General features: G+C 27.2%; 1 protein-coding gene across 1 annotated transcript in view; it reads left to right on the top strand.

Moving 5' to 3' along the window:
- The window catches only part of LOC117170884 (Down syndrome cell adhesion molecule-like protein Dscam2), a 315,200-nt gene that overhangs the window by 174,423 nt on the left and 120,081 nt on the right, over window positions 1-20,696 (top strand). The window contains exon 8 of the mRNA XM_033357927.1: window positions 6,903-7,235. Coding sequence (XP_033213818.1) covers window positions 6,903-7,235 — 333 coding nt within the window. The remainder of the gene's footprint in view (window positions 1-6,902; window positions 7,236-20,696) is intronic.

Raw genomic sequence — 20,696 nt, 5'->3', positions numbered from 1 at the left:
CACTAAATCATATAAAATTTAAATTTCCATGAGCCTAAAGAAAATTTGTTGGTTACAACATAAAATTTAAAGTAAATATATATTTGAATTTAAAAAAAAATGTACTGTCTAAAAAATTATAATATCATACGAGTTGGGTTAGAATTTGAATTTCGCTTTTGATCCTTTATTATTCATATTTTTTCATATTACACATTATGTTTTTTAAACTTTTAATACGTTCAAACATACACAAGTTACAAATTTTTCTTACTTAAAGACCAAGAATTCTTGTGCGAAATCTCAGTTAACAAAAAAAAATAGTTGGTGCAAGTGAATCGTTACTTGTATAGTAGGATGGAGTGCAAATTTTGGAATTAATCGAATTGTTTTAGCTGAGGGGAAAAATGTGCAAGTTGGTATATGAAAACAAAGAAAAAAAATTTTTGAAATGGGCTAAGATCTTCTCTTTTCCCTCTTTTTTATTTTGTAACTAAGAAAAGAATGTTCCAATTGATTTAAAAATAATAGTGAATTTTTTATTGTTAATTTTGTTTTAGTATTTAATAATAAAAAATACAACAAATAAAATGTTTTGTGTGTTTCACATTTTTTTGAACATGTACCAGAATTATGCTTTCTTGGATTGAGTCCATATATAGAGGACATATTTTAGAAAAAGTTGAATACGCCAAACATGAAATTTCATAAACTTCAACCAAAGAAAGACATTTTCATTTTTTTCGGTAAACGTTCTTTTTACGAGACCCAAGTATTTAAAAATTTTTCTTCATTTAAAAAAATCATAAGCACCATGACAAAATTTTTTTTCATGAAAAAAGAAAACAAACATTGTTTTTTTTCAATCAGAAAAAATTTTAGATTGAATATGCTCAACTTCTTGCAAATTATTGTGCATTTAACTCAATCCGAAAAAAATCTTTTTTTTGGCACATTCAGAATAAATTGTAAATCAGGGAGCACATCATTTTTTTCTATTTTTTTATTATTGTTGACTTGTGAAAGGTCGTAAATTTGGCAAACTTACTATAATTGTTTAATTATTATAATTTTTCCTTAGTATTCAAGTTTTAAATTTTGAAATCAAAGAAGAGAATTTAAGACATTCGCTTTCAAAAATTTAATTCTTTAATTTTTTCGGCCGTTACACAATACATTTTTTCGCTAGAAGGCATTTTTTTTAAATTGTTGCTAATAGATGTTTTACTGCATATACACAATTTTAAATAAAATATAAAATATTTTCACTAAATTTAGATATTGTAAATTCCTTTCATGGTGAAATAAAAAGAAATATTGAACTTTTAAAATTTTTTAAAATAATTTAAAGTCAATGAAATGATGTCAGTGCCCATCTTCTTCTAAGAATATGGTGAAAAAGTCCATTTTTTTAAATTTTAAGGTCGTTCAGGCAAGATCAAAAATATTCCTGTGACATTATTGTGTAACATGTGTAAATTCACTTGCATTACAAATATTTTTTCGGGTAACATATATGTCATAAAAAATGGTTTCTCTTCAAAAAAGAATATTTGCTTCTAGTAATAAACGATTTTGACCTCTTTTAGTAATTTTAGACCATTTTTACGATACAGAAATTTGTTTTAAATTAAACTTTAGTTAAGTGTTTTCAAATCCCAAAAGAAAATTTTTAATCAGTATTAGAACTAAGAATAAACAACTGTTTTGATACGCACTAATCTGTAACAATTAACTCATCAGAAAAAAATTCAAATTTGATGAATACTCTGTAGTTAGATAAAAACTTTATAAAAATCGTATCATAATTTCACAAAAATTCTTAAGTTCTGTATGCTAAATCTTGCGTATTATTATTATAGAACTTTTATAGAATTTCTATGGAATTGTAACAAAATTCCTATAGGAATGAAAATATCTGTGTCAAAAATACTAAAAGTTCGACTGTGCTCTACTTTAAGGTGTCTCCTCCTGAACATTCTAAGAACTTCATTTAGATTAATAAAAAAAATGTTTTAATTGGTGCCTAGTCCTTCCTCAACCCTCGCAGCACATTTTTGGTAACACTTAAAAAAAACCTTCAAAATTTATGCACAATTTTCCTTATGTTAAACAAAATCACCTTTTCAATAAAATACTTCTTATGCACTAGACCAAAAGTGTAATGTGAATGTTGATATCAGAAATGAAGATCAATAGTGATCATCGGCTCAGAAAAAATATTTATTAAAACAACTAACAATTCGTTTATATTGATTTATTTCAAGTCCATTTATAATATTTATAAAAATTAACAAATCTCCCTTGTATCAATCGACGTTTTAATTTATAAATATATTTTGATTGACGCAAAGGGAAAATATTGTTAATTGAATAAGAACTGTGGATTGATTCATTTAAATCTTTTAAAACAACTTGATGCATTTAAATTAATAAATTTTCTTTTCTGAGTGACTTACTCCTTTCTTTTTCCGATCTAACCTGCCTGTTTCTGCTACATGCTCTTTCACAATGCACGCTAAATAATTTTTTTAGACTTATACGATTCTTCCTGCTACGACTTGTTCTATTTTCCTGCACGCTATTTTCTCTGCACGCTAATTGCACGCTTTTCGAACCGATTTTCTAAGAGATACTTTTCAACTTACTTATAATCTCGATATTTTTGTATTTTGACTGATACCTACCTCAGTTAATAAACTCCTACTATTAGTTTATTGGATAGTCGAATGCATTCACTGGACATCGTTCTGGAAAAATTTCTTTTTCAAGCCAACGAAATTTAACTTATATTTAATTAATCAAATTAATATAAAACGGATTTTTAATAATAATTACGTAAATAACTGACAAAAAATAATGGCTCCTTTAACTTTTTATTCATTACAGCTCAGTAATATTATTACACCCTTTTTGTAAAAATCCGTTTTTTATTACAAAAATTATTTTCAAAGTAGAATGGATCATAATATTTATTCGAATGCCTCAGTAGAGTTTGTTGAATCATATTTCAAATTCGATTTTTACTAACCTATAGTAGTATATCCTTAAAAGGATAACACCTAGAGAAACAATTTGTTTCATTCTGTAAATTGAGAATTTTTGTTAAAGAAAATAAAATTCTCAGATTGATTAATTTAATTCAATGCAAGAAAAGAAAGTTTCTCTTAGTGATCCTTTATTTATGTTTAAAGTTTGTGCTATAATTAAAACACAGTATTTCATAGGTTAATAAATAATTTCCGTCGTTTTTAGAGCGTATAATTCAAAGCGATATTTTACGTTTCTATAACAGCTCTAATGTCACTTGATTGATGATACTCAATCACGCAAAATTTCTCAAGCCGTACTCGTTTAAATTTTCGTATTTTCCTAATTGCATCGTAAATTGTTATTATTCATCAGGTATATCGTATTTTTTAAATGTAGAATACACTATTTTTAGAATATATAGTTATCTGATCGATTAAATTGTCAAAAAATTATCGTGTACCCTCGATTTTAACATTATAATTTCTCAAACATGTCATAAATAGCCGAACCAGATGTAGACATCTTCTAATTTTTGGTTTCTTCCATTTTTTTTACAATTGAGAACAATTTAAAGTAGAAAATATTTTCACCGTGGTGAAACACCTTGGATTGAAACTGAAATCGTAAAAGCTGAAAAGTTTCGCAATCTGTCAATGACAGTCAGTTAATCCATTTCAATGAAGCAAACAATGAGACTGGAGTTTCGTTAACGGTGAGATGCGTATAATCGGTGATGAATCTTGATTGCTTTTTTAGGTCTCTCCGAGCTGTAATTAAAGAACTAATTCTTTATTTTTGGTAGCAATTCAAATCAAAATTAATTTAAGCTTCAGATTGATTATAAAATACTATTTCCATGCTTTTAAAGACGAACAGAATCCCTTTTGACCTTAAACTTTGGCTCTTGAACTCTCACCTTTAAAATTTAACCTGTCAGCTCTGACTTTGACCTTGATCAATAAAGCTTTTGCATGAATTATTGGACCTATATATTTTTACCCTTTATCCTTGACTTCTGATATTTCACATATAACCTCTTACATTCTAAACTTGAACTGACAACTCTGACCTTGAAACCTACACTTTTACATATATTCACTGAACTCTTACTTTTTATCCATGATAACTGACTTCTCATGTTTGGGATTTAACCTTTATCCTTTAATTGAATATCTCTGATCTCTGACCTCTTGTATCCTAGCACTGAACTTTGAACACTGATCTGTCATCATATTATTTTCTAACTTTGATCACTGCCCACTCGTATTGAAAATTTAATTCTACCATACAATTTATTACCTTTGTCCTCTGACTTCTGGCCTTTTATATTTTATAAGTGAAGTTTGAACAATGATCGCTAATTGTAAACTCGTAATCTGTCCAATATTTTTGAAATTGTACTTTTAATCTGTCACGTCTTGCATTATTAATTTAAGCTGTCGCCTCTAAATTTGACTCTGAATCCTAAAATTTCGCATTGAGGGTGTCACAGAAGTCCCGGATAGGCTGAATATTTCTTCAGGTAAGATATTTTTCAGGGAGGTCCAGGTGATTCTTGAAGCAAATTCCGACGAGGAATTCAATAGTGACCTTAATTTTTATTCTGACGATGACCTTCAAGGTTTTTTGAAGGTCTTCTTAAAAATAAATGGAAACCACCCTTTTTTCATCGGTAATCGATAGACCGGGGAATTTCGCATTCAAATATGTAACCTGATCATAGGCAAATTGTGACATTGAACGTCACTTTAATATATTTTAAGCATGGAGAATGTCTACATATCTCTGATTTAAGGTCAAATTGGACCTATCACTTGAGTACATATTCGAACGTAAAATGTACAGCTTTATCTATTGCTGATGTAAAAAGGGGGTTTCGAATGGAAAAAATTGACCTTGAAATTGATCTTGACCCAGAGATAGAGAAAAGGGGTTTTCCTTTTTTTTTAAGTTGACCTGAAAATCCTTGAAGGTCATCATCAAAATCGAAATGAAGGTTACTATTGAATTCCTCGTTGAAAGTTACTTTAAGAATGATCTGGACCTCCCTGAATAATATCTTACCTAAGGAAATATTCAGCCTTCCCGGGATTTTTGTGACACTTTGTATAGCATCTGACCTATATACGTTCACCTATGACTATTGACCTTTTCATCTTTGAAATATGATCTCACATCTGACCTCTGAACTCTGAACTCTGACGTCTGACCTTTTATATTTCACCATAGAAATTCAAATATTTATCTCTTATGTTTGACCTTTGACTTCAGACTTCGATCTTGGTCTCTGAACTTTCACATATGTTACCGGCTCGAAAGAAGGAGTCTGTTTTTAGTCGACAATCTGGATACTTGGTTAGTTTCTCGGGTCGCTGAAGCCGAATTCAATGTCAAAATTTCCGAATTCTAAATGGCTGACCAAAAATAGCAAATTAAAAAATTTTGAAATATACAATTTACATGCTTTTTTGGAAGATAATGACTAAAAAGGATGTTTTTTTTTTAAGTTGACCTCTAGTTGTTGCCACAAATGTTGAATAAGTCATAGAAGGTGTAGTCCAAGATAACTGTTTTTCATTCATATTTTTTTTACTCTAATTGATTTTCAAGTTTTATTGTTATAAATATTTAAATTTGCACAAAAATTTAATGCATTTTCAAGTATATCTTACCATCTATTAAACCTATTACTATTAAACATATAAGTTTTTAAATCGAAAGAAAAATTTTGTTTATTGAAAAGTATTAAAGAAAAAGTGTAATAAAAGATCTATTTCGATCGAAATTTGATTTTCTGTGTGGGAGAATGATTTTTAAAGGCAATTTTTCCATTTTTTTCGCAATTATTTGATCCATTACGTGTTGAGATATCTACCTGAAAATATGTTAATTTTAGGGTGAATTTCATTGTTTAAACATTAAAACAGTTAATTTTTACACAAAAATGTACACAAAAAAGTCTTGTCTTGATTTAAAACTTCTGAAAAATATGTTATCGGATCTTTTTATTTATAAACGTTGTATTTATTTATTTTTTAAACTTAAGGAATAGTTAACAACCGAGTTTATGAAACATTTCGCTGGATATTTAGAATCAAAGGGCTGTTCTCGATATGTCAAGCTTTCAGCATACTGTAAGCATCTAAACTCCGAAATATATTTTTAAGGCATTCGACGCCTTCTACAGAGCCGATTACATATATCTAACCTATAACTTATTACCTTTGACCATTGAAACCTCATCTTTCAAAGTTCACTTTTATCCTTCATACTGCCACATCTGACGTTTGATTCTGACCTATGACCTTTTACCTCTAACATTTGCCCCATAAGCTCTGACCTTCGACCTCCGACCTTTTTAATGTTACTGCTGAACTTTGAACACCGTTCTTTCATCTTTGACCGTTGAGCTTTAGCATATGACTTGTGGCCCTTAAACATTATTATTTGATCTTTGAACTCTAACCTTTGAATCTTTATCTTGGATCTACCTTATAAATTTTAAAAAATACAAAAATGACATTATTTACCTTGAAAACTCTTCATCTGGTTCAGTTTAAAAATTGACATTATTCCCCAATCTCGAGAAGATGAAAATTCTCGCCGCCAGCATCAGGTAGGAAAACAATTTTTCCCGATTGGGTAAGTAGTGGTGAAATCTACTACATGAAAAATGTTTTTAAAGCTGTGAAATTACTTAAAATGTGCCGACATGGGTCTCTAAGTAGACCTGATCGACCTTTTGACCTGGATTCGAGGCTGCTCGATTCTCAGGGTTTATGCTTGTCGAAAATAATATGATTCGGGTCTCACAAAAATTGAAATGTATACCTAATTAGGTATGTACGCATACAATTAGGATGGTACCTATTCCGTGACTACCATTATAGTTCCGCCGCGGATCTCGCCGTTTTATTTCGAGACCGGTATCACCCAAGGGATGAGGACACAACTAATGTGTACCACGAGCCAGGGAGACCAGCCCTTCAACATCACTTGGTTGTTGGACAGGAACCCTATTCAAGTCAAAGAGAATAGTGATGTTTCGTCGAGCCAGTTACCTACCAGTCAGGAAATCACCAACATTCAGATAAGCGACTATCCGCCGTTTTCCAGCATCCTCACAATTAGTAATGTCACAGCAAAGCACAGTGGAAACTACACGTGCCGAATCAGCAACATTGCTGGAGTCACCGAACACTCCACTAGACTCTCCGTAACTGGTTTGTGTCAGATCTCTCCAAAAAAATGCTCTGCAGTCCGGTTTTTTGATCAAATTTTAGTTTTTATTAGGGTCTAGAATTGGAGTTATGGTCTAGTATTTGTTTTTGTAATTAATTTTAGTAAGTGTCAATAGCTATACAAACAATGCGAAATCTAAGACGTTTCCATCCAGACTGACTAACAGAGATCGGCATTAAGGCCTTGTGCAATACTACAAAAATTAACAAAAGTTAAAAATTATTTGAAAATATACATATAATATAATATATTTTAAACCGGCTCAGACAGGGCGGACTCGCGTTGACTTATTGACGAGTCTAGTAAGTCAGCTTGGGAGGCAGTATTTTAGGTTTCGCATTATTGGAAAATCTATTTACACTCAAAAAAATTTTTAAACATTTTTAACTGAAATCTAAAATAAAAATTCTAGAATAAAGCCAATCAAAAAAAAATTCTTTACAATTATGATACTTAGGTCACTTAGGAAAGGATATCTTTAAAAACCAGCAAAGTTGTTATTTCACTGAATTAAAAAGTTTTGAAAATAAATTCCTTTGGCTGAATTCCAAGTAAAAATATTGCACTTCTTATTTGTAAAAAAAAGAAACCGATTTTTTATAACTAATTTGATAAAAAGATTATAAAGAGGAAAATTGCAAAAGAGACAAAATGTGCACATCAATTGAATTAATAAAATAATCAAAAAGTGCATTGAAACAATAATAATCTATCGATTTACCAAGAAAAGTTTGAAAAATTAACTACTTTTTAAGGAAAAGGTCATAAAAATCCGTCCTTTATTAAAAGTTTTGTATTTTTACATTGATCTTTTAACCATTACTTGAAGTTGTTTCAATATCTTAAATTTGAATTTTTTTAAATTAAATATTTGAGAATCTCTCTCGGCAAAAAAATAACAGAAAATCTTATTGAAATTAAAGGACATTTGTGTTTCTTAAATACTTTCGCTCAATTAAATTAAAACTTTCAAATTATTTAATATATTATACATGATTTATGTTAGAGTTTTTAACTAAATATTAGTATTAAAGAATAATAATTTTAGTATAAAATCATAAAGTTCCAAAGGCGAGGCGACATTTCTATAAATGTTGAATCACATTAGTTTTTTGTACTGGACAATTTTTGATTATGTTAGTTTTTTTTGTTGGAAAATTAATATTTTTAATAAAAATAATTATAACCAAAATAAGATTCAAAACATAAAATTGAACAATACATGCATTTTATGAATTAAAATATTAGAGAATTTTTAAACCAATTAAATCTATTTTAAAACAATGTCATTTATATGGTTATGGCGTGACACTCCTTGGATTTACTCAATTTTATCTTTTTTCATAAGTAAATCTAGATGGAAGAATTCCTATTATTTTTTCAGATATAGAAGAAAGATTAAATTCCTTTTTTTCGCTTTATATCCGATGGATTAAGGGTAAAATAAAAACATTTTCATATTAATTTTTACAGAATATAAATGATAAAAACTCGTTATTTTTGCTTAAGGCTTTCAACCCAGCAGGTATTTAAGAATATAATTTCCTCAATGATTTTTTTTGTAATCAAATAACCGGCGCAGAGCTTAATTATTGCGTCCATGCCGTTAATTTCTTAAAAAAATTGCCTTCTCAGAAAGATTCTGAAAAAGTTCGACTTACTTGAAAAATACAAGGCACAAAAACAAAACTTTCTAACTGAATTCACTATTCAGTGGCTCTGAGAAAGTTTCATTCACATTTATAATTTTAAAAACCTTATCTAAAAAGTTTAGTAAAAATGATTTAAAAACTTGTGAAGGAATATAAATAGAATTTTCAAACTATTTTAAATTTGAAAACATTATCGTACAATTATTATTATATTATTTCAATTTTATTAAAAATTTGCATACTAGTACACGAATCCTTAAGAAAATTACTTAGTATATAGATTGCTTATATTATTAACAAATAACACTATTAATCTGAGAAAGTAGCATTTGCAGGACTAGTACAACCTTTTTTTAATTTGGTAGTATCATCAAGTGATAAATACTTATAAAATAATATGATGATCGTCGAATTGTTTACAGAAAATAAATATTTTTGCATACTTTATTTATTATGGATTTTTCCTAATTTTTAAATATTTGAATAATTTAAAATATTGAATTTCCAGGTGGGAAAATTCAAAAAAACTTTTTTTCACTGAGGTGAGAAATAGGTGCAAAAAAGCAAAAAGAATTATGTTTTAGGAAAAATCCATTTTTTCAAAAAGTTAACTTCTCATGGGATAGCTTTGTCTGCTTCAATTGTCAATTTGAATTGTATAAATCAAATTTCGAACCTAATATTTTGTTCTCGTATCTCTCATTTCTAGAGGAATACATTTTGTGTTTTTCTGGTTTGACTGAATTAAAAAATACTGCCTATTTGCATAAAAAATGCATAAAAACAACTATTATATGTAAAGTTTAAATGAGACGAAACGACATGGACGTAATATTTCAATAAACTGTAAATACACTGAGCAGGATGTGCACGCAACTGAAAAGGATCGGAATGAATGATAAAATTGGAATTCAATTGTAACCATTACTAAATATTTGAAAACACTAATTCTGCCAAAAAGGATTAACTTACCACCAATTACATTAAATTTAATACAATAAGTATGTTATGCACAATTCTGAATATTATGACATTGCATATTCGGTTATTTAGCATCATCGAAATGAATTCAATTAAAAATATTAATCCATTTTAATCAGTCTGAATAAATAAATTTAAATATAGTTTTAAATAAAGAAATGAAATTTAGGAATATTCGAAATTTGGGATAACTATTAGAATCCGATGCAAAAATTCGTTTAAATTAAAAAAGTTTAATTAAAAAACAAAATAATTAGAATATAATTCTAGACCTTGAAAGTTGAAAATTTTACTTTGTTCATAAAGTGACTATAAGAAAATTAAAGGAACCCGAAAGAAGTTTGCAGAAAATGGCTCTTAGTCCATATATCTAATTATACATTTTTGAAATGATTTTCTAGCTGGTTGGCCATAATTTGAAAGAAAATTTTCATAAAAATGAAATATGACAAATTCAGGATTTGGTGTATACAAGATGCTTGGGAATTTTTTTAACATCCTTTAAACATAAATGTTAGGAAATTGGCATTTTTAAGCTTCATTTCTTGAAATGTTGAATTTGTGTTACAAGGGATGATTTTGAGATGTAGATTTTTGTTGATGGTTGACTTTTTTGGTATTCAAGAGCAAAAAAATGTAGCAATTAGTTTTCACAGAAGACAAGAGCCCATAAAAAGCTCACATTCATGTGTAGAATTATTAAAATAAAGCAGGAACCCAACGACTACATTTTCACAACCACTATACGATTTTCCTATTGAAATTCAAAAAACGAAAAAAATTCTGAAACAGAAAAGAGAAAAGTTTCTTTTCTGGACAAAAATAAAAACGAGAAAATTAAAATGAGAAGACAACCAACAAAATCTCCTTCCTTCTCTTCAGTAGTTCTCTTCACTTTATTATTATTATTATTATTATTATTATTATTATTATTATTATATTACCAAATGACAATGAAAGAATATATGTAAAAAATAATCACCAACGTTTCGACTTTCATAAAGCACCTTTATCAGAGAAAAAAAAATTAGGAAAAAATACAGAAATATATTTCAGAAAAAGAGCATCGCGGTTTCGTTGCGAAGGAAGAGTATTTGGTTTATGGTGTTCTCATTTTTCTTTCTTCTTTTTGATTCTTGCTGAAAAAAAAAATTTTCTCTTTTCTCTTTTAGAAAATTTTTTAAATCTTTTTATAAATTTCAAGAGAAACATTTTCTGGTGGTTGTTCAAATTTGGTCGCTGCATTCTCGGTTTTATTTTTAAGACTGCTGCAGACTAATTTCATTATTGGACGTTAAATAGGATATTCAATTTTATTTTAATCTTATTTAAATTTCTTTAATTTTAAAAAGCTCACAATTATGGTGTCATTAGTTTTTATTATTTTATGATTAAAAGATGTGGAGATGCTAGATTAATGTAATTTTTTTTAAAGTAAACAGGTACAAAGGTTTTAATTGAAGCCCAAAAAGAGCTTCAAATTCTGAATTTTGATTGGTAAGTTCTTATCTCAATGAAATTGATTTTCTATTAAAATACATGTAAAAATAGAAAATGTTGATTCCCTTTGTCTTCATAAGAAAATCATAACTACGTAAATTGTATTTCTGAAAGATTAGATCTAGAGAGAAATTAATATAAATAATTATTTTGTAAAAGTCGTTATCTATATTGGGTTATCGTGGTTTAGAGTAACCTAAAGTAATTGCCTTTGCATACGCACACAATTAGGATTGAGTGACATTCGGCAGAATATTGGGAGCGATATATATATATAGCAAAGTTAATTTTAGCTTCCTGTTTATATTGGTTTACTCTGGCTTGAGAGAACAAGTCACCAAAGTACCGTAAATTTAGATTACGTTTATGACTGTACCAGGACGTCCACGCCACATTCTCGTACATCATGATTTTGACGTCATACTACATACTCCATTATGAGTGCTAAGTTACTTTTTCAACCAAGCCCAACTAATTTTTGACATTTAAAATGATATAAATAGTCTCACCAAAGCTCAAAGTTGGGTTTTATGTTCGCTGATAAAACACTAAAGTGCCAATATTTTAGAAATAGTTACAACTATCTTATGGCACTTTCGTTGACGACTCTGACTTACGATCAAATCGATAATTTTGATTTACTGCTTGCCCTTTCTAGATCTTTTTTTTAAAGCTTGTAAGGCCTTAAAATAAATTCTTTATGCTAGCAGAAGAAGGAACTTTTTGTGCGACATTAAATTTGTTTCTTATACTTAGTATTTATGTAAATATAGCGAGAATAACAGTTGAATCTCTTAACGTTCTTGGAATTTTGAATGGCAAAATATTTAACTCTTTTTTAATAAAAAGTTCTTTAAGAAAGATTTTTTTATCGAATTTTTAAACATGTTTCTTCGTCAAGCTGACACAAACAGTTTTAATGAGACGTCAGGTTTTATCCTAGTAGAAAAAGCTGAGTTTGGTAAAAGAGTAATTCGGTTTTGTATATTTCTATCTAGATGTAGCAAGTATAACTGTTAAATTTCTTAAAATTGTTGAATTTTTTATTGTAAAATATCTAAAACCTGTTTATTTAAAATTTTTTGAAGACAAACTTTTTTAACGAATGTTTTAAAATGTCTCTTCGTCAAATAGATACAAGAACTTTTGGTAAAGCGTCAGGCCTTATCATAGTAGAAAAAGCAGTTTTTGGTGAAACAGTGATTTGGTTTCTTATATTTGTATTCAGATATAGCAAAAATATCTCCTAAATTTCCTTATGTTTTCGAATTTTAAATTGTAAAATATCTTAACTATTGAAAGCCTTTCTAATTTTATTTTTGGAACAAAGACTTTTTTAACGAATTTTCAAAAATGTATTTTAATAAAGTGGATACAAGCAGTTTTAGTAATACGTCAGGCCTTCTCCTAGTAAAAAAAAACTATGTTTGATGAAACAATAATTTGGTTTCTTATATCTGTACTGATGTGTAGTAAGAATAACAGTTAAATTTATTGACATTTGGAAATTTTATATTAAATAACATTTAAAACCTTTTTAGTATTAATTTTTTGAAGAAAGGCTTCGTTAACGAATTTTTAAAAATGTCTCTTCGCCAAGTAAATACAAGCTGCAAGTTTCAATCAGCTTTCAGGCACATTCCATTTCTTAATATTCTTGAATTTTAACTTGTAAAATATCTAAAATATCGAAAACCTTTCTAATTTCAATTTTTGGAAGAAAGAATTTTTAAAGAATGTTTAAATATGGATCTTCATAAAGTGAATACAAGCAGTTTTAGTAAGACTTCAGGCCTTATGCTAGTAAAAAAGCTGTCTTTGTTGGAACAATAATTTGGTTTATTATATTTTTATGCAGCTGTAGCAAGAATAACACTCAAATTTTTTAAAATTTTGAGATTTTAAATTTTAAAACATCTAGAACCTTTTTAATTTCAATCTTATGAAGAACGACTTTTTTAACGAATTTTGTTAAATCTCTCTTTGTGAAGTGAATACAAGTAGCAAGTTTTAGTCAGCCCTCAGGCTTTTTTAATTTCCTAATATTTCAGAATTTCGAATTTTAAAATACCTAAGATATCTAAGACCATTTTAATTTCTATTTGAGGAAGAACGTTTTTTACAAATTTTTAAAAACGTCTGTTCTTCTAGTGGATACAAGCAGTTTTAGTAAGACGTTAGGCATTACCTTAGGACAAGAAGTAGTGTTTAGTGGCACATTAATTTGGTTTTTTATATTTGTATTTAGATACAGAAAGAATAACTGTTAAATTCCTTAATATTTTACAATTTTAAATTTCATAATTCCTAAAAAGTGTTTAATTTAAATTAATTAAGACAAAGCAAATTAAATATTGAAGGAAAACCTTACTTCGGTATAAAATATCTAATGAACATATTAAGTACATTTAAATTTTTTTTGAAATTATTCATTTACCAAGTGGATACAGGCAGTTTTTGTCTGGCCTTAGGCATGATTATAGTAGAAAAAGTGATACCTTCGTAAAGTACATACATGTTTGATGAAACATTCTATTTCTGTTGATTATGTTTTTACTTGGATATTGCCACTTTAACTTTTCTTACACATAATATTATTCATTTTCACATTTAAAGTTTAGAAGTAGCCTTAATTTTGCCTCATTTCCAATAAAAAAAAAGAGAATTCATTAAGTGAAGGCAGCAAGTTTTAGTCAGCCCTTAGACAATATTCTAGTAGAAGAAGCGGCGTTTAGTAAGACGGTAATTTTATTTCTTAGATCTGTATTTTTTATTAGATTTTGCTACTCTCAATCTTTAAAGTCAGTTTTATTTCTAAAACCAGATCGAATAATTTTCCATATCAAGTAAAATTTCAATCAAATAAGAAATTCATTAAAATGGTAACAATTTATATCCATGATAGTTCTGAATAGGAATTAAGTGATTATCTTGAGGTTTATGGAACCCATGTCATAATTATGCAACGACAGCATGAATATCCCATGTCCCTTAATAGGTCACATATAAGCTCTCATTTACATAATTAGCGTGACATGTTAATATTGGTAATTAGACATGGTATGTAACTCAAGCCTTGAAGCTCTTGAAGTAATAATATTAGCTTTCTTATAACTAAAGGTTGCACTACAGAACAATAACCTAAAATTAAAAATAGGCTCAGCTGCGAATTTATATACAAATTAAAATTTTAAGTTAAGAAAAAAATAATAAAAACTAGACAATAAAAAAAAGTTATACAAATTGTTGAGCTTCCATGTCAAAAGACGAATTTTTTGTAAAATAGCTGAATTATCAGTCCAAAAATATGAAATTTAACTGAAAAATTAATTTTCAACAAAACCATTGCATTTTTAGACAAGAAATAGAAAATTTCATACGAATAATGTTAGTCTCACCTTTTAACGAAAAATGAAAAGTTAAATTTTCAGTTCAATAACTTAATTTTAAACAAAATAAAGACTAATGTTTCAGACAATAGTTAAATTTTAAACCTTAAAGTTGAATTATCGAATGAATAATTAATTTGTAAACAAATTAATTTTGAAATAAAAACAAAACAAAATCTGGACTATGTAGATCAATTTTTAACTGAAATTATGAATCGTTGACAAAAAATATCTTTTAATAAAGTGTGTCAATTTTTATCCAAGCAGTTTAATTTTCAACAAAAATGGAATAGTTATATTTTTAGTTTAAGGAATTAATTTTTAACCAAAAGGAAAATATTGTTGAAGTAAACACTCAAACTCCTATTTAAAAAGTTGCATTTTTAACAAAACTGGTGAATTTGCAAGTAAATAATACATTTTTTAACTAAAAATATAATTGTAAGCAAAAAGCAGCCAAAAAGTAAAGAAACATAAATACAAGGCAAATTACTAACAAATTACTAACTACATTACTCACAAGAACATTACATCGTTTTCAAATAGCGTCGCTGTAGAAAATGAAGATTTGTGGTTTTAATATAAAATTGGAGTGGTACTTTGACGATGAAAAAAACAGAAAATAACATTATTGAAGAAATTTTCCTAACTTTTCATTTTTAATTATGCTGCAAAACGTCAATTAATTTTAAATTAAAATTTTCAATATAAAAATCTATATTTCTAGAAACGTATATTCAATCCCAAAAATATTTCGCGCGTCATTTTTTTGCACAATTTCTTCACAGTTTAGAGTAATTTCTGGCAATTTGTGGTTCAAGTTTTTGTTGAAGATTTTTTTCTGGAGAGTAAACATTGTTTGATTGTGCCAATATATTTGTACCTCAAAGAGGTTTTCTTTCTAGATTTTATCTCGAGTTTCTTGAAAGTCGTTCAGTGACGAGTCGTAGAAAATAACGTGTGTAAGGTTGGTACTAGCGTGCTAAGTAAATCCGCCTTGTCCGGATTTATCCACTTCCGCACTCAACGACAGAGGCAGAAATCTGTCTTTTCCCAGAACACGTATTTTCAACGAACATCTCAGCTTTCGGTTCCAGACTTTCGTTCAGATTTCGTTTTCGTTATTGTCGTAAAAATATTATGGAACCTGGAATCCTGCAAGGCAATTTTTAAAATCATTGTAAGCTCAAGAAACTTGAAGAAAAGAAATGATAAAAGCACACTTTATTCAAGAAAATTATAATTGCTTCGGAAGAAAAGAAAGCTTTTTCAAATCTCGCGTGTTCTCATCTCTATATTTTCATTTTCTAACATTAAAATATAAATAATTCGAAGATATATTAATTAAACACTTTGTGAATCCTTAGTTTGAAAAGTGGTTAAACAACATTTAATTATTCCGAGCTAAGAGCATTAAAATTCTTGTTAATGACCACGGTTTCGCCGAAATGATATTTTCTTAATTTTGTATCTGGGATGTTCCACATCTTTTTCTTATAAATAAACAGAATCTTCGCCGGTTTCGTTTAGAACAAAATAATCCATGTTTAACTGGAAAATTTTACATATACAGTTTTTTCAAAAACGAAGAAAGTATTTAGTGGTACAGTGGAATTTTGTTTTTTTATTTTTCTACTTGGATATTGCTACATTAAATTTGGTTGCTCATAATATTATCGATTTTCAAATCAGAAGTTCAGAAATAAAACCGTCTTTTCTAACTACCTAGAACTGAAAAAATGCTTAAAACGTATATTCAGAAAAGCCTATCAATTTATTAACTACATTTTGAACTTACTTTTGAAAATAGCCTCACACAAAGTAGATTCAGACAATCTTAGGCGGACCCCTTAATTTTATAAAATTTTCAATTGGAACGTATAGAACCAAGCGTTTCTCATTCAAACTGTTTACATCTAAACAAATATTTAATTATGTTTTTCTCTACAATATAGTTGACAAAATATAGTACTCAAATTTTATCAAACTTTTGAAAATTTTTTACCTTGTAGAGAATAACAGAATTTTTTGTCAGACACAATCCACAAGATTTTATAAATTACAATGTCACACATGTTTAAGCTTAAAAGTTTAGAAATAAATTGTTTTTACTTCCAACTGTTTCGAACTGACCAATTTAAAAAAAAAATTATTAATAACGGTGTATAAATCATAGTCTAATATATATTGTCTAGAAATTTTTAAAATGTATATTTAATAAATATATATTTTGGTAATTACTTATGAATTACATTTTTAGCAAACTTTTTTAGAATTTGACTTCCTTGAGTAGAGAGAGACATTTTTATCCAGACTTCAAGTATGATTTGAGTAGAAAAAGTGGCGTTTAATGCGACAGTAATTTTCTTTCTTATATTATTAATTCTTTCAGATCTTGCTACACTAAATCCTTAAGGTCATAATATTGTGGAATTTTACATTGGAAAGACCAAGACTAAATTCTTTTTAATTTAAAGTATTTAAAACATACAGGACATTTTTAATGGGGACTTTTGTTAACATAACAGATTTAAAAATTAAAACGTTCAGAAATAATTTTTTTTGTATTTTGAACTGTTTAAAACTTTAAAAAAAGGTTAAAAAATATATTTATAATAGCCTATAAATTTATTGATTACATTTTTATTTTGTGAATTTTTTAACAAATAATAAAGTTTGTAACTAAAAATATAATTCTCAGGAAAGAACAACTAAAAAATAGAAGCAGACATACAAAAAAAATTTTAATGCTAAAAAATCGAAATACCTATTTTTTCCAAAAGGAAACGAGATATGAAAACGCCGAAATATTAGAAAAATTATTCCTTACTTGAAAAAATCGAAATTCTTTATTGTTGTATAAATTTCACTTTTTATTGTTTCTTGCTCACGATAGAGTTATATTCAAACAGAAAGGCTAGGAATGTACCCGCATGTTTTTTACACAGAAAACTTTTTATCCTGAGCTCATAATATTTTTATCCTAAAACGAAATCTTCAGACTATCCGAATAAAAATATTTTTGCCTTATTGTTTATCATGTATAAAACAGTAAAAACGAAATTTTTACCTTCTAAAAAAGGGAGTTTTTCAAAAAAAAACTAGAAAAGCTTAAAAAGTACGGTGGTGATGTTGTTGTAGACAGTTTTCCAAGGAACAGTTTTCGTCTCTCGTCTTTTTCTTATACCTTGTTTCTTTTTTGAGAAAAACGATTTTTTTTCGACTTTTTAAAATTAAAAATTGATCTTTTTTAAACACATAAAGTGAAGATTTATTTTTTCACAACAACATAGTTTTATGACATCCCAGATACATAAAATCAATAGAAACGATATCAGTGGTCGCAAATTTTAATTTGTATAATTTCGAAATCAAATCATTCTAAATTGAATAATTAAAAATATAAATTATTTTAAATTGTAAACATTGCAGTTAGAAACACTGAGAAAAATTGAATCAAATGGTGAAAATCAGAAATTTTGATAAGAAAGGAATTAAAATTCTTTCATTTAGAATTCAAATCCTTCAAAATTTAACCATTTTTCTTTTTAATCAAAGAGTATTGAAACTCCATGATTTTAGATTAAAATGTTTAAAATAGGATAGTTCACAGGACGTTATAAATGTAATATTTTCAGATTATAATTTTGAAAATTAGATCATGTAAAATTTTAAGAAATTTTATTTGTATTGTTGGCCTCTGAAAATCTAAAAGTTTTAATGTTATTAACGGAAAGAAAAGTTTTCTATGATGTTAAGAATTTAAATGATATTATCAGTCATGTCTTATCAAAAAAAGACATTTTTTTCATAAAAAAAGTTTAAGACCTACAGAAAATAATTATTTTAACGATAGTTTTTTTAAATCATTCTTTCTCACTGTCATTTTATGCCAAATTCCAAAAGTTGTCCGATTTTAATCAATTTCTTCTTTTTTCGAGAACATTTTTATATAGTATATTAATTTTATCTAGTATACAACATTTATTCAAAAAAAAAGATCCATTTTATAATAAAACGCCATTTTTTAAACATTGAGATGAAGTGATAAAACGAAAAACCTTATTTGCAATAAAAATTGTTAAAGAAGATATTTTTTAAATTTTTTAACATTCTTTCATTAAAAAGAATATTTTTTGTTTAAAAAATCAGTATGATTATTTTGATTTTTCAGACCATTTAAAACTTTGTTGTTGAGATCTTTTTTTCTTAAAGGACAACTACCTGAAACTGAAAATTCTGCCACTATCAAGTTTTTCATTGAGATTTCAATGATTTTAAAGGAGTTGAAAAGACAGACATTTGTTCCTTTGAAATTGAAACCAAGCTGTAATTTCTAATATTTGAATTTAAAACTACAACATTGCAAAATTTGAAATGGAAAAATTTGGAGAATTTGGAAAAATCTAAAAATTGTAATTTAAAATTATAATTATAGAAATTTTCAAGTTGATACTTAAAGTCGATGGATATATTTTATAATGCAAAATATTTTTTCGTTTAAAGATACTGTATTTTCGCCTTTAGAAATTAAATACTTTTTTTATATTGTTGACTTTTAAAGTGTAATTATCCTAAAGATTTTAAAAATTAAATGCGTTCTAATTGGAAACTTTAAAAATTAATAAATCTCAACTTTAGAGCAAAAAGAAATAAAGAAAGAAATTTTAAACATAATTACAAAATTCAAGGATCCTTAAATTAGGATCCTGAAACTAAATAATTAAAGAAAAATTAATTTCAAATTTTGCGTCACGTTGTTCAAAATCCAATTTTTTTGATCTAAAGCTAGCAGAAACGTAGAACTTTTGCTAAATACTAAGTGAATTGAAGGATTATTATTAATAATTTAAGTGGGTATATTTTTACAGCAAATTAAAAACAAACACATTTTGGTACTAAAGTATTATATAATATTCCGATCCTTTTCTAAGTAAAAAACTGCCGTAAACTACTGACACTACAATGTACTTTTTTAAAGATGCACATAGTGAGAAGCTAATTTTCACAGCATTTTGATTTTCAAATTAAATTGAGTAATAAAGCACCCAATACAAATAATAATAAAATGCGTATTGAGAAAAGAGAATTTTGAGTAAGGAAAAAATTTGTAAATATAATCAAATTACTCGTGATTTTTTTTAATTTTCATGATTTTATATTTGAACAAAATATTTCCTTTTCTCTCTACAAACGTGGGGAATAAAATGTGCAATAAATAAAAAATAGAGATTTTCATACTTCTTTTTTTATGAATGCATGAGAGGATGTCGACGGAGCGACATGAGTCGCGCTTGACTTCTGCGAGTTGCATAACTTGAATTAAGTTATTAATTAGTGCATTTGCATGGTACTATAAATTTATTTGAATTCTATGTGAAAATTATTCCCTTTTAAATATTATACAAACCTGAAATCTTGCATAAGCAAAAATTTATTCAATTTTCAGTACTAGTTTCTAATCCATATTTTTTATTCTATCGTCAATTTCTTGTGATATTTTAGAAAAGTATTTGAAAATATTAAATTCTATTCAGTATGTGCGATTTCTAAACAAACTTTTTATTCTGCATGATATTAAAATTTATTACCAAATAAAAAATATATTTATTTTAAATAATACAGGTAGCAATTCATTCTAGTGCATTAAACTAGCATGCTTTTATGTATTTTCTATTATTTGTTTTTTAATATTTTATTTAGATGAATAAAATTGTAAGAAAATATAATTTTTTCCTCAATCTTGCAAAAATTTTGATTAAATTATTCGAATTTGATAAATGTGAATGGTATTAACTTCTCAGAAGAAGTATTTCAGCATGATTAATTTTGTTATTATTATTTTTTAAAATTATCTAATTCAGAATTGATTTCCCTAAGTACACGTGTCGATTTTTTGTGATTGTTGTTTAGCTATTTT

Source organism: Belonocnema kinseyi, chromosome 4 (assembly GCF_010883055.1).
Source record: "Belonocnema kinseyi isolate 2016_QV_RU_SX_M_011 chromosome 4, B_treatae_v1, whole genome shotgun sequence".
Taxonomy (NCBI): Eukaryota; Metazoa; Arthropoda; class Insecta; order Hymenoptera; family Cynipidae; genus Belonocnema; species Belonocnema kinseyi.
Note: the sequence above shows the minus strand (reverse complement) of the source record. Positions and strands in the feature narration are given on the sequence as shown.